The sequence below is a fragment of the Mirounga angustirostris genome, unplaced genomic scaffold (genome assembly GCF_029215605.1).
Source record: "Mirounga angustirostris isolate CCGP_5_RB_7025 unplaced genomic scaffold, mMirAng1.0.hap1 SCAF_5, whole genome shotgun sequence".
Taxonomy (NCBI): domain Eukaryota; kingdom Metazoa; phylum Chordata; class Mammalia; order Carnivora; family Phocidae; genus Mirounga; species Mirounga angustirostris.
The window spans coordinates 103,133,353-103,146,521 of record NW_026991713.1 but is presented as its reverse complement, the minus strand read 5'-3'; the positions used below and the strand labels follow the sequence as shown (position 1 = coordinate 103,146,521).

The following is a 13,169-nucleotide window of genomic DNA, read 5'->3' as shown; positions in this document are numbered from 1 at the left end:
CCATCATTTTGGTTCATGGTCAGTTCAGGGTCTTCTGCGCCCCCTCCCCCAAGTTTCTACAGCCTAATTCTTGGGCTAGTATATCCATATATGCTGTGAAGAGCAAGAGATTGAGAGACTGCTGAGCTCACTTACCTGGCAAGCCATATGGAAACAAAGAGAGAGAAAGATAATAAAGAGGTAGAGATTTATAGAAAGAATACTTATATCTGCTTACTCTATGGAGGCTGGAAAATTAAAGTACAAGTCAGAGTGTCATGGATGGATACTGATTTTTTTATCATGTAGTAATCCTGCCCATTAGCAGTTGTGGCCCAATTAATACCTAGTACTCTGAATGATGAGATCAATAACCACATCTTCCTTTGGGGGAGAAAGGAAGAAATGGGCAGAAGCAGACCTGATGTAGGAAAAAGGTTTGCAGGCCAGGCCAGACCCAAACAGCTGACACCAAGTTATAAAGCAGAAGGGATGGTGACATGCTCCTATGGCTATGTTTAATTTCTGCCATGGGCTATCTTTCCCCTCCTTTTACTCCCATTTACTCCAAAACATACAAAATGCAAGGGAGGGTAATTTCATTATAGGGTAAATCCTGAATCTGTTCTAGCTGGTTAAAGGTATCATTTGCAAACTTTGGCACTCTCATTGTGACTGGATCCGCTGATGTGTTGCAACCTTTTGTGCAGGTCCTGGAGGAGTGCCCTCCCAACCTGCTCCAGTAGCTACTCTCTCCAGCCTTTCCACTCCTCTGTTCTTCTCATACAACCTTAGACTCCAGAGCTCAGGGTTGGGGGGGGGGGGGTAGGGAGGAGGGAGCCTCTGGAGAAGCAGGGAGGTTGTCTGATGTCCTATAATTCCTAAAATGGACTTGATCATCCAAGGGGAGAGGGTGGGAGGGTTTCTCTTGTTATAATTGTGTTCAACTAAGACACATGGATTTCTGGGACAAATTATTTTTACACAGGGAATTATTCTGGAAGCTTTGTCAGAGCCAGTTTAATAATAAAACAAAACAAAAAAGAGAACCTTGCATTTTTAGTCTTTAAATTACTTTAATATACATAATCTTATCTCCCCTTCCCTCCTTCTTTTTGCCTCCCCCTTCTTTCCTTCATTTATTCAAAAACAATTTTGTGCCTTTCCAAATACTTGGGTGGGGGGCGTTACTGCTCTTCTATTTTGTGGATTATCCATTCAATTCCTTCTATCTCCTTGTCAACTTTTGACCATTTTCCTGTTAACCTTTTCATTGGAAGGAAAAGTTGGATAAATTGCTGAAATAAGGTTAGAGATTATCACTGGATTCAGATCTCACATGTTTTTCCCAGCCTCCCCCCTCCTTTGGAGGATCTGAGAGGGTAATTTGGCAGTTCAGTGTATTTTTGTAACCTCTAGCTAACAGGAGAAGAGGAGGGATGTGGAAGAGGGAAAATACGATTAAACCAGTGTAGACATTGTTAAGAAATTTATTTGCAATTCTTGTTTTTTGTTTTTTGTTTTTTGTTTTTTTAAATAACATCATTCCTTAGATAAAAATGCAATCTTACAGGAATATACATAGCGTCTCACACAGAGATGACCCTGAAGCTCTTCTCGAAAGGTTACCCCTTCTAGATTCCTTGGCCTTTCTCGAGGTTGAGAAGGCGCAGCAGGCGAGGCCTTTGACAACGGGATTATTTGATGATTACAAACTGTACAACAGTATTTACAACAGTAAGACCGTGAAGTCGTGGAGCCTGGAGGAGAAGGTGTGGGAGTGGTGACAGGTGGGGGGATGACGATGGAGGACTGTTCATCTTTCTGTGTTGTGCTGAGAGCAAGCGTGATACAGACTGGTTTGGGGGCATGAGGATGGGCCTGAGCAGGAGGACATGAGGAGAGGAGGGAGGAGGGGCTATTCTGGAGCCTTTGACATGGACCCAAGTTCTGCTTGGCAGCTCTAGGGTATTAAAATAAAACAAGCAGATTATGAGAGTAATAGACATTCTAGTGTGTCACAGGCTGGGAACCCACCACTTGTCCAGATTTGTTTATGCCTTTGATAGCCACAGCCTATTTGGTCCTAGACTCTATTCCCACGAGGCTCTGGGAGAACAGCACATGTTCTGGGCAGGACAGGAAGTGGCTATGGGGTGGTGCCTAATCTAGTTGAGAAACTAAGAGATGGATTATAAATTTGGGGGAATGGGATGGAGCTCGATGCATGGGTGGTGTGATGTGTGCAAGCAGAAAAGTGCCCATAGCATTTGGGTCACTGGAGTTACCTTATGAAGGAGCTCTTTGCACAGGGTTGTTTGTTTACAATTGTCGACCCTCCTTCCCAAGACTTGTCTTTTTCTTTTAAGCCTTGATGTTGTTTCTCCATGTTGGGAAATTTTAGGGGGAGGGGACTTGGAACAGGATGCTGTGACCTGTCCTCTTTTGTTCTTCCTGTGACTCTATAGAAGGGAGCCTTCTCGTTCCCCTCCCAGTTGCAGGCTCAGGAGAGACTTCATGCAGTGTGGGCGACCTGCAGCCCTCAGCAAGCTTTGGCAGTGACTCACTGCCGAGGCTGGTGCCCGCTCACTCTCATCTTCCTCATCCCTCTGCTTGTACCCTCGAAGGCTCCATGAACATCAGAACAGGAGTTCTCCAGGCTCAAACTGAAAAGGAATCACTCTGTCCATTTCTGTATTTCTTCACATAGAAATTACCCTTCCTTAAAACTTACAACCTCTTCCACCAAGAGACTTCTTTGATAATGACCTAGGTGAAACATTTTCTTATGTATGAGGTACATGAGTGATTTTTAGATGGCAAATTTGTGGTAAATGACTGATTAATGGTAGATTAAATGTCATGCTGCCCTTTCTAGGAATCTTACCAAATCAGAGTAGATTCTGGAAAGTGGGGTGCATGGGATGCCCCCCAAAAGAGAGTACAGCCGTGAAGAGGCCAGCATGTGATCTGAAGGGAGAATATTTGACTCTGGTCATGTAACATTTCAAGCTTTTGTTTAATTATCTAGTTTTGTCTTGTCTTCCTTAATTCAGTAGAGACTGAGGGGATTTCTGTGGAAGTCCCAACTCTGACTCTACTTTCAGTATTGAGTTGATTTGTTCAACTCAGCTCAATATATCCTGCTGGCAATCTCTATTTCCCTTTCAGAGACCAATCAAAAGGCTTTTGTAGTATACCAGCAAGCTGAAGAGTCTTTACTGCTGCATCTTCTCCGGAGCAAGCCTCTGAAAATCATATGAGGGAAAAATCTGACTGTAGAAGTAATTGTATTTCTTAATGTAGATAAATAATATTTAGTTCACAGTAATAATAGGGTCAGATGGCACTATTTCTACTAAGGAAGTTACTCTGCTTCGCTCTCCATGTTTCTCTATACAGTGCTCAGCCCTCTGGGAGGACAATATCATTTGTGCAGAGCTCAACCCCAGCACCAGCCCCTGTCCCTTAAGGAAGTGTGTTTTTGTGTGTGTGTGTATGTGTGCACGCCCGTGTGTGCATGCGTGTGTGCATGAAGATGAAAGTGTGTATGTGTGGTGTTCAAGTGTCTCCCAACCATGTGGGAGTCTGGCAGAAACCGCCTGTTACATTGGTATCTGGCTTCACAAAGCAAGGTTTCATTGTTTTGAAGTAAAAAAAAAAGTTAAAACCAGAACTAGCTTCACAAAGAAACTGTTTAAGAATCTGCACATTGGATTCCTTTCAACTCTCTGTTCTTCTGACTAGACTGGGGGGAGGAAGGAAAAGGGAGGGCTGGGCAGGAGGCTGGAATAGAGAGAAAGGCTTGGGGAAGGGGAAAAAACCCCATCCCTGACTGCTGTAAGACACTTTAGTCCCTTGTCTCTTTTCCTTGTGTCTCCTCAGAGGGAGCTGATGGGGAATCTGGATGTGGTGACTAAGAGCTTCACTGTGAGTGACATTAGGCTTCCCTTCATGCCTTCTGCCCAACAGGAGCCAGTTTTAGGTGGCATGCCAGCTAGTATGAGGGGAGGGACACCAGCAAAGAGGAAAGACAGGGTGGCAGATACCCCACATCTAGCCAGATAGGTTGAATTGTCTGGTAAAACAATGATTGCAATTTTATTCTTCACTTTTTCCCAAGTTGATCCTTGAGGCATGATCCTCTCCCCTGTACTGGCCATTGCGTGGATTAACTGGACACTTCTTTCCAGAAAATAGGAACAGAGCATAAAGAGTCAAGACATGCCCTTTGCTTTGCCTGCATTTTCCCTCCAGTTCTCTCTGTGCCAACACTTTCCCCCAACCAGAGCTGTGTCTTTAAAAAAATGGAACTGGCCTGCACTCTTACCAGCAAGTGTTTTACTAAATTGGGTCTTAAGTGGGTCCTCTTGAAACCAGATTGCCTTTTTCTGGCCTCTTTGCTAAACAGCTTCTAACTCTTAGACAATGATATTTCATCTTTTCTAGGTCCCTCAGGATGGAGATGCCATCATCTTCCTTAGCAACATGTATAATTATGGTTGATGAGGCTAAAAACATGACTACCAGGGTTATTCTGTATGCCTAAACTAGCTTCTTGTTACATGTCTTGACCTTTAAGAATGATGAAACCCTTCTGATGACTTCCAAACTCCTCATTTTCAGGGTGTTCTTATTTCTCAGGCATTGAAAGGTATCCTTCTCCTGAGGTTGCCTTATTATCTATAGCTGAATGATCAGGAAGGAAAATGTCTGTGAGAAACTGATAGCTTCGCTCCAGACAAGCCCCTGAGGTTTGGCAGGGTCACAGGATCAAGACAGAGTAAGGAAGCCTTGTTCCTTTGTCCTTGGACCTCCCAGTCAAAGTTAGAGGGTGGGGGGTGGGGGACTATAATAGCCTCTGAAGCAGAACAGAGAAAAATTCATGGAACAAGCCAAAATCTAGGAAAACATTCTCCTCTTTTTGCCTCAAGACCAAAAAGAAACTTCTAGAAACAGGCAGAAAGGAGATAACTGAAAATCTCTCTGCTTAATATAGCCATGCACATGCCTAATTATTAAAAAGCTAAAGTGTGGAAATACAAGAGTCTGGGCCATTCAGAGGACAAATAAATATCGTTTACCAACCCCCAGAACTTACACGGCACTTCTTCAAGTCCCATTGGTCCTCAGCCATTGACAGCTTTCTGCTGCCACTCAAGGGTTCTCAGAAGATTTAATGGTCATGGGTACAGTTCTGCTCTAGGTGGAGGGTAGACATCACTTAATACACTGCGGAGGAGGTGCATGATTTCATGATTGATTTTACCAGTCTGCATGATGACAGGTGTCCTATGTCAGTCCTATACCAGTCGATCATGAGGGAGGTCAGGCCAGAAAGACCCATTGCCCTACACAGGGAACTCCCATCTGAAACTCCTTTCCTTCCCAGCAGCACAGCGCCAGGTGCTCTTGTCACTGCTGCCATTGTCCTTGCAGGGTGCAAGCCTAGCCAGTCTTCTGACAGAGCTGACTAGAAAGAAGAAGGGACCCTGTAGGTGTGAGTGGTGAAGGGCCAGGGGCCACACTTAGGCAGGGCTCTAGGGGGAGTTGGCATGAGGCCAGCCTGTAGCCCATGCCACTGGCCAGCGGGATTTGGTGATGCAGAAGACAAGTCCAAAAGGAAAAAAGAAAGCAGCATGAAGGTTGAGTGAGTGTGTGTGTTGGGCGTGGGTGTGTGTTTGTGTATGTGTGTGTGGTCAATTAAGATTCTAAATTTCTATCCAGGGACCAAATATACAGCAAAAACCAGATATCAATCCAAAAGGGCTCCCCTCTCCACCATAACTAGTATCTTAGCAGCACAATGGTAGCTATCTTGGGAAACCAGACAAAGGACGACACCTAACCATAATTTCTAGAAGGGCTTCATGGCACTGAAAAGGAGCCAAAAAAATTTGGATGGGTTGGGCTTGGAGAAACAGGAAGAAACCCTTCTGCTTCTAGACTGTAAGTTAACCTGGGAGTATCCGGCACGTTTCTCCACTTTTTCATGGATCAGTCCTTGAAAGTGAGACTCGTCTTCACTGGGGAATTGACTTTCCCCGACTTTAATTTCTAGGTTGCTCACATAAGGGCTGAGAGCGCACTGGGACTGGAAGACATTCACTGGGTAAATCCTGGATGTTTGGGTCCTGTTTTCCCCAAATCACCTCCTTTTCAACCGTCATTGTTGAAATCTATTTGAAGGAAACAGGATGATGCTCTAGGCAGACGAAACTGCGCATAAGAGACGCTCCCACAGAGTCTCCGGTTCCACTATCACTGTGACCTCCTGACGTGTCCTGCCTGGTCCTGGTCCCCTCCATGGCTGCCACACACACTAGGGTAGGTCTGGAGGAAATCCTGCTCCCGAGTGAGGAAAAGATGAAGTAAGACAGAGCTGACTTTTGGATGGGCAAAGATTTTACCTGGTTGCTGTTCTCTGGGCCCTGCTGTCTGAATTTGGGTAGAGCAGTTGCCAGAGGGAGGATTCCCTGGCCTCCAGGCAGCCCGACTCTAGCTCCAGCCTCTCAGTCAGCGTACGCTTTCCTGAGGAGACCACTGAGGAAAGTTTGTGGAAGTGAACAGAAAAGCCAGCCACCTCTTCCGTAGGGGATGCTGATGCTTCTGGTGCAGGACTGCCCCTAGACAAAGTCCAAATCAGAGAACTGGAGCAGAATGGGTAGAGTGAACACAGGACTAAGACATGTCCTGGTCTCTCAAAGCAAGATGTAGTACAAGTATACTTATCAGATAGTTTTGGAAAAATGGAGGGAAATGGAAGCGAACACAAGATATGCAAAACAGTAAAGTCCAAACCTGTTGGTGGATCGCAGAATAATGATTTACACTGGTGATACCTTTGCTCATTGTACAAATTAAAAGAATATTCGTTCCCTTTCCCCCAACCACATATAGAAAAGCACTTCAGAGTTCAAGGGTAAAGCTTGTCACACTCCAAATACAAAATGATTTACTTACATGCAGCAAAATATACAAGAAGGGAATTCAAAAACAAACTTAATTCAATTCATTATATTCGCTTGGCACAATTGCAATTCAGTTTTAAAAAAATATTTGTAAAATACTGAAACTGACCTGAATTCAAGTATAACAGTTTCTTCAACAGAAACATTATCAATGCAATAAAACATTACACGGAATATATCGAAGCAAAACGCCTTCTTGAGTTTTTCCCTTAAATTTCTCTGCATTTTTTTTTAATACAGTTTTAATGCCAACACAACTCACAATTATATTTTTAAAATGAATATTATTGCATTGTTTTTGCATATCTTGTGGGACAGGAAATGCAAAGAGTTACTGATTCCCATTTCAGAAGCAGAGACAGTGGTTTGTTTTTGCTTTCAAATGGCCCCAGATTCAGATCTCCCCACAGTTAGACCAGAAAGGGGGAGCTACACACTCATTCACGCACGGGCGCACTGTGTGGGTGTACATACACATGGACGACAGATGCCCAGACAGCCCACCACACACACACACACACACACACACACACACAGAGAACACACACATACTCGCAGAGACTCGCTCATCCAATCTTCCTTTCTCTGGCACCCACAAATACACCTCGCATTAAAAAGAACCCAACTCAATCACCCATATGTGCAAGACCGTATCAAGTGCATTACCTTTAAATTATAAAACCAAACCAAAATAATTTTTGTTACTACCTACGGAAATTATAACAAATTATTGCGCATACACAATGGCTGGTAAAACTTGCCTACGGCGGCTCTATTGAACCTACCATAGAAAAAGAAAACCACAACCGTTTAAATAATACAGTAAAACCAAACCCGATTTACATTTGCAAAAGTGAAAACAGTAAGGTGGGTGTACAAAGCTTTGTAAACACTTTTTCCTCCCCTCCCCCTGGGAAAACAAAATTAAAATAAAACAGAAACCAAAAAAAACCCCGAAAACTGCAACATGCTATCAAGAAAAATGTCAAACCCTAAAACAAAAGAGCGCTCAACAAGAAGCTCAGCACCACCTCGTCTTGTCAAGGGCCGGCTGCCCCTTCCCTGGCAGGCGGTGCCAGTGCCCCGTCGCCCCGATGCAGGCCCAGCCGCTGGGCTGGAGCTCGGTGGGCCCGTGCAGGGACGCTGGTCCTGATGCAGACGGGCGGGGCGCGGCGGGGAGCCTGGGCCTTGGGGGCCGCACACAGCCCTCGCCCTCCGCTCCCTTCTGCTCCCGAGCTCCTGCTGCCTCGGGCTGCACCTCGTCCCTCTCTGGGACGGGGCTGGGTCCTCGCTGCAGTCACACCCCTGCTTCCTTCTGCAAATCCACAGGGCCCCGGCTCTATGGAGACAGTGAGGCTCATACAGAATATGTGCAAAATGATTTTTTTTTTTTTTACAAGCAAAGTTGAAAGACACCCGTTTGACATAGGGTCCTTTTGGTGAGGGCTACCGCAGGAAGCTGAGGTTCTCTTTCACGCCCGGAGGTGAGGGCAGGCATCTCTTCTCTTGCTCTCCCTCCCTGATTCTTCCACTCCTCCTCACCACTCTACCTCTGTGGACACAACACAAACTGGGGTTGCTGCCTTCCTTCCCCCCGGAAAACGGATTCTGCACACCACCCAACTCTGCGTCTTGTCCCAACGAAATGAATGAAGACGCTGTTCCGGTTAACTCCAGGTCACGAGAACAGTGAGGCACTTCTGAAACGAACCCATTAGGAACATTGAAACAAATAAAAAACCCAGCGTCTCCCCAGCCCTAGCGACTACAGGCTGCCGGTGTGGGCTCTGCTGTCCTGGCGCTCCTCCTCGCTCCTCCGACACGCCCGAGCCGTGGTGCAGCTCTCGCCCTCTTGGCCCCCCGCTCTGTCCTGCCCCGGGTCCCTGCAGTTAACAAAAGGTAGTAGGGTGCCGTTGGGGCTCTGCTGGGTGCCCCCACTGAGGATGTTGTCGGCGGCGTTCTCCATCTCCTCTATGGTCATGTCACAGGCATCAGCCAGCTCCTGGGTTGTGACCTCGATAAACTTGGGATCTTGAGCAAACTGCCCCAGTCCTTCTGAAATCAAGACCTGAAGTGGGGAGGGAGGGCCATGAAGAAGAACCAAAGAGGAACATTATTCCTGGAGGTCAACTCTTCCCTTTAGGGCTGGAGCAAGGGGCCTGGGCCTGGTGACTTCGGGAAGTGAGTGTGTGTGTGTGTGTGTGTGTGTGTGCGCGGGTGTGGAGGGAGGGGTGCTCCCAGGAAAGGAGCTGACCCGGAGCATTGCCCAAAGGCGTCAGGGATGTGTAGGCTGGAGGAGAGCTGTTTTGGCTAGGATACTCAACAACTGTTGTCGAACACCTGAAGACTTGGCTCGCAGAGGGGCCGCGGCGTGCTGCTGTACCGCGGCTCAGGCAGAACCCAGCCTGCCCTGTCTTTTCTCCTCCCTGGCACCCCTAGATGCCCCCCTATTATTCTTGCCCAGAAACCTTCACTCTCTTTGGGGAAACTGTTAAACTTGTGCCCCTTGCCCACTGCTGGCTGGCTGCCTTCGTGGGGGTGAGGATCCTGGCGTAGGATGCGTGCAAAACGCCAGGTCTGCACCTGCCTCTGCCCCAGCTCCAAAGGGCCAGCAGGCGGTCCTAGGGCTGCTCCCTCCTTCCTAGCGGTTGCTTTAGCAACCGGCTTCGGGGAAACCAGCTGCTGAGCCAAGGACAGGGGATTAATAGTGAAGCCTGAATGCCTTTCTCCCAGGTCCGTTTGCCCTGCTCCCATCACTCTTTATTTCCTGTCCTGCTTAAGTTTTCTTCAGAGCTCCCACCCTGTGGGACATGCTACATCCATGCTTATTTACGGTCTGTCTCTCCTCACCACGTCATGGGCTCCTGAGAGCAGAAACTGTCTCTCGGCTGTATCCCCACACCTAGAACAGTGCCTGCACATGGTCGGCACTCAATTGGGATTTGTCAACTGAATGAGGGATAACCAAGGCCAAGTGAAGAACAGGGGTTTTGGAGCTAGGAGGGACCTTAGAAGTCATCTGGTTTAACTCTCCACCTCTTGCACGACAGCCTGATGACCGGATGGGTGTTGTCTCTGCTTGCATATGTCCAGCGATGGCGGGCTCACTCCTTTATAGGAAAGCCCTCCTCATTTTGGGAAAGCTCTGTTGGAAAGGTCTTCCTCATGTAACCTGAAATCTGCCTGCCTGTCAGTTTGATCTGTCGCTCCAGTCCTACACTCGAGACCCCCTGCCCAGGACATGAGGGACCTTACAGTTGGAGATGCCCCTTGTGGCCTCCTAAGCCACCCCCTTTCTTGGTTTGCTTCCCTAACTCCCTTGACCAGTGCTCATATGAGATTGCTTCTAGGGACCTCACCAATCCCTTGCCGTGTCCCTTTGGGCTTGTTCCAGTTTGTCAAAGTCCCCTAAAATGTGGTGCCAGGGTCACACTAGATGCTCTGGCCAGGGCAGAGGATAGAGGACCTGGAAGCACTCTTGTTCTAGAATAGTGATTCTCAACCCTGGCTGTGCATTAGGATCATCGCAAGGCTTTAAAAAATACCCATTTTCTGTGTCCTAGGTTTCCAAAGCTCCCCAGGTTATTCTAATGCACCCCAGGCTCGAGTTCCACAGATCCTGACTTTCTATGTGTGCAAACACAGCCCAGGCTCACCCCTGCATCTGGCGTAGTCAGAGCTCCCCTCTGGCTGTACCGTGAGCCCCGGGCCCTGGGGGGCGTTCTCTGGCCTGCGGCAGGGATATGCCACTCAGTCCTTTCTCCCTCCGTGGCAGGCCCTGCCCAAGCAGAAGCCTCTAGCGTCTTGTGTGATCACAGTTCTCTGCACACCATGCCCTCCTCCCTGGGGGTGCGGGTCTTTCTGGCCAAGAGACTTGACATCCATTCTACTTGGGAAAGGACCAGGGACTCCCGTCTCAGTTCCTCATGCGAAGTCCCTGAGCTGCCCTCGGCCTTTCCCTCCCCAGCGTGCCGTGCAGCCCAGGGTCACTTACCGCTTCCACCAGACTGCTGGCACTGCCGTGGAACTGCCTGCCCCGGGCTCCAGCCTGGCTGGGCACAGTGAGGGACACCGGCCGGGCTCTCCGGATGGCGCTGCTGCCCCCAGCGCAGGGCGTGGGCTCCCCTGACCAGGAGCTGCAGTGGATGGACGGGAAGCTGCTGTTGAGTTTCTCACTGGACTCGGTGCCCTCCAGCCTCAGGGTGGGGATCGGCTGTGGGGGCCAGCCTCGGCTGCCCGGTGTGGCTGGGGGGGTGGCGCACGGCCTGGGGGACGTGCTGGGGGAATGGCTTCTCTGCAGGAGGGGGCTCAGGCCAGCCACTGCCAATGCCTGTGGACACACAAGGAGCTCGAGTTACTGGGAGAGACGGACCTCTGCGTTCTCAGCAGCTCCTGCTCCCAGCTAGTCCCACCCACCCGGGGCCCACGCCTGTCAGCACTCTGGCTCCGACCTCATCGAGACCCTGGGTTAGCTTCTGCCACCCTAAGATAGATTTTGTGATCGTGCCAGTCTGAAGGGCTCGCTTTCTCCTCTAAGTTCAGAAAGCTGTGACGGAGTGGAATCAAGAGCATCCCCTTCTTATCACTGGCCCTATCGCCGGCAGCTGAGAATCCTCTGGCTTTTGGTTTTCTCATCAGTAGTCTAGAAAGAATGCTGCCCTCATCATCTGTAAAACCAGGACACTAATGCCCTCTATCTCCCTATCTTGTGGGGTTGACATGAGGTCCAAGTGAAATAAAGCCTGTGAAGAAGTATACTGTGCACCACAAAGATCTAGACAGAACCAGTACTTGGTTTTAATTTTTACAGTTAATCAGGCCATGAATCATGTCCTGCTGATCCTTAGCTCAGGTCTTCTCTGAACTGTTGTTCACATCTTCTGTTTTTTGTTTTTTTAATTTAAATTTTTTTTTTACTGTTGTTCAAATCTTACACTGTATTGTGATTAAACTCTTTACATGTTGTGTCTTCTGGCCCCCATTATGCTTGAGAATCCTGAGGCTGGGGCCTGACACTCGTGTCAGTACCACAAGGACCCGCTCTGAGCTGGTGTCCACGGAGAGTGGCACTGTGCAGTGGGAGAGTCCAGCCAAGAGGCAGAGGGAAGGGAACGCTGCAGCAGGGTTTGGGGGGGCAGTGGGAAGGCATGGAGGGGGCAAGTGTAAATAAAGAATAGGTTCTTTCCCGTAGCATGGTAAGAACACATGGGTGAAATGGACTTCTAGAAATCTTTAAAAATAGCACACACAGTGTCCGCTTGCCCCCAGTCAGCCTGCTAGTCTCTTCTGCCCATAGCTCTGGACAGTCCCCAGCCTGGGGTCACTGGTTCCCTGGAGATCTGAGGGAAGTGTAAGGCTATGCTCAATACTCCAGAAAGCCCCATGGAAATCATCTGTATGCTGGCAATGCCACACAGGCTAAGCAAAACGGTGAGTACTGTGAGCTGAAATAATATCAACTTAGCTGAGCCACACTGGCCATCTTAAGCACATTATAAGCTTTGATTGGCAGATGAGTGCCCTTGGGTATTAAAAAAAACCCCATTTAATGCATAGGCTTGTGGTGAGGGAGTATATACTTAGAGAGGAAAAAAGTTTGGGAAATTTGGGCTCTAATTTGCCTAGAGGTAAGGGACTGGCCTTTGATTCTTTGAGGCTTCCATTAGTTCTAAGATACTGAGAACATGTTGGATACTGTGTCTTGGATTTCACTGGCTCAGCTGGAGTCAGCCATGCCAAGAGATATTTCAATTATCGAATCTTCTGAACCTGTTCTCCTTGGACATCAGTCTCTACTCCTGATCATGTTGCTGGCAGATTCTTTAATCATTTCTATATTTCGGGGGATGGGTTTGTGTGCAGCTAGATCTCCAGGTATCTTGCAACTCTAGGTATGATTACGCCTGCCTGAGTGCTCTGTGGTGTAAGCCGATGTCTGTGGAGGGAACATCTGTGCCATTGTAGGAAGAAGGTCAGGCAGAATACTGGAGCTGCCGATCCTTCTGAACCATGTGAGGAGCTCCTGTTCGCCAGTATTTCCTAGGTGTTCCTCCACCCCCCCCAGGGAAACGACAGGCCTTGTTAAGGTTCTCACTTGCATGGACGAGCCCCCTCATGTGGGGCTGTTAGGGCCAGGGGCTAGAGCTATCAGTGGTCCAAGACAGGAGGACTGAGTAGGGTCTTGGGATTTGCCATAAGCACGGGGGTTGTGTAGCCTGC

General features: G+C 48.3%; 1 protein-coding gene across 12 annotated transcripts in view; it reads right to left on the bottom strand.

Moving 5' to 3' along the window:
* Positions 1-899: 899 nt before the first annotated feature.
* Positions 900-13,169, bottom strand: part of CACNA1C (calcium voltage-gated channel subunit alpha1 C) — a 653,963-nt gene continuing 641,693 nt past the window's right edge. For 11 of the 12 annotated variants that reach the window (XM_064591748.1, XM_064591749.1, XM_064591757.1 and 8 more), the window contains 2 exons: positions 10,945-11,280; positions 4,914-9,018 (listed from right to left, as the gene is read on the bottom strand). In XM_064591748.1, coding sequence (XP_064447818.1) covers positions 8,716-9,018; positions 10,945-11,280 — 639 coding nt within the window. In that variant the 3' untranslated portion in view covers positions 4,914-8,715. Of the gene's footprint in view, positions 2,646-4,913; positions 9,019-10,944; positions 11,281-13,169 lie in introns of those variants that run through there. The other variant, XR_010411642.1, reaches the window with a different exon arrangement.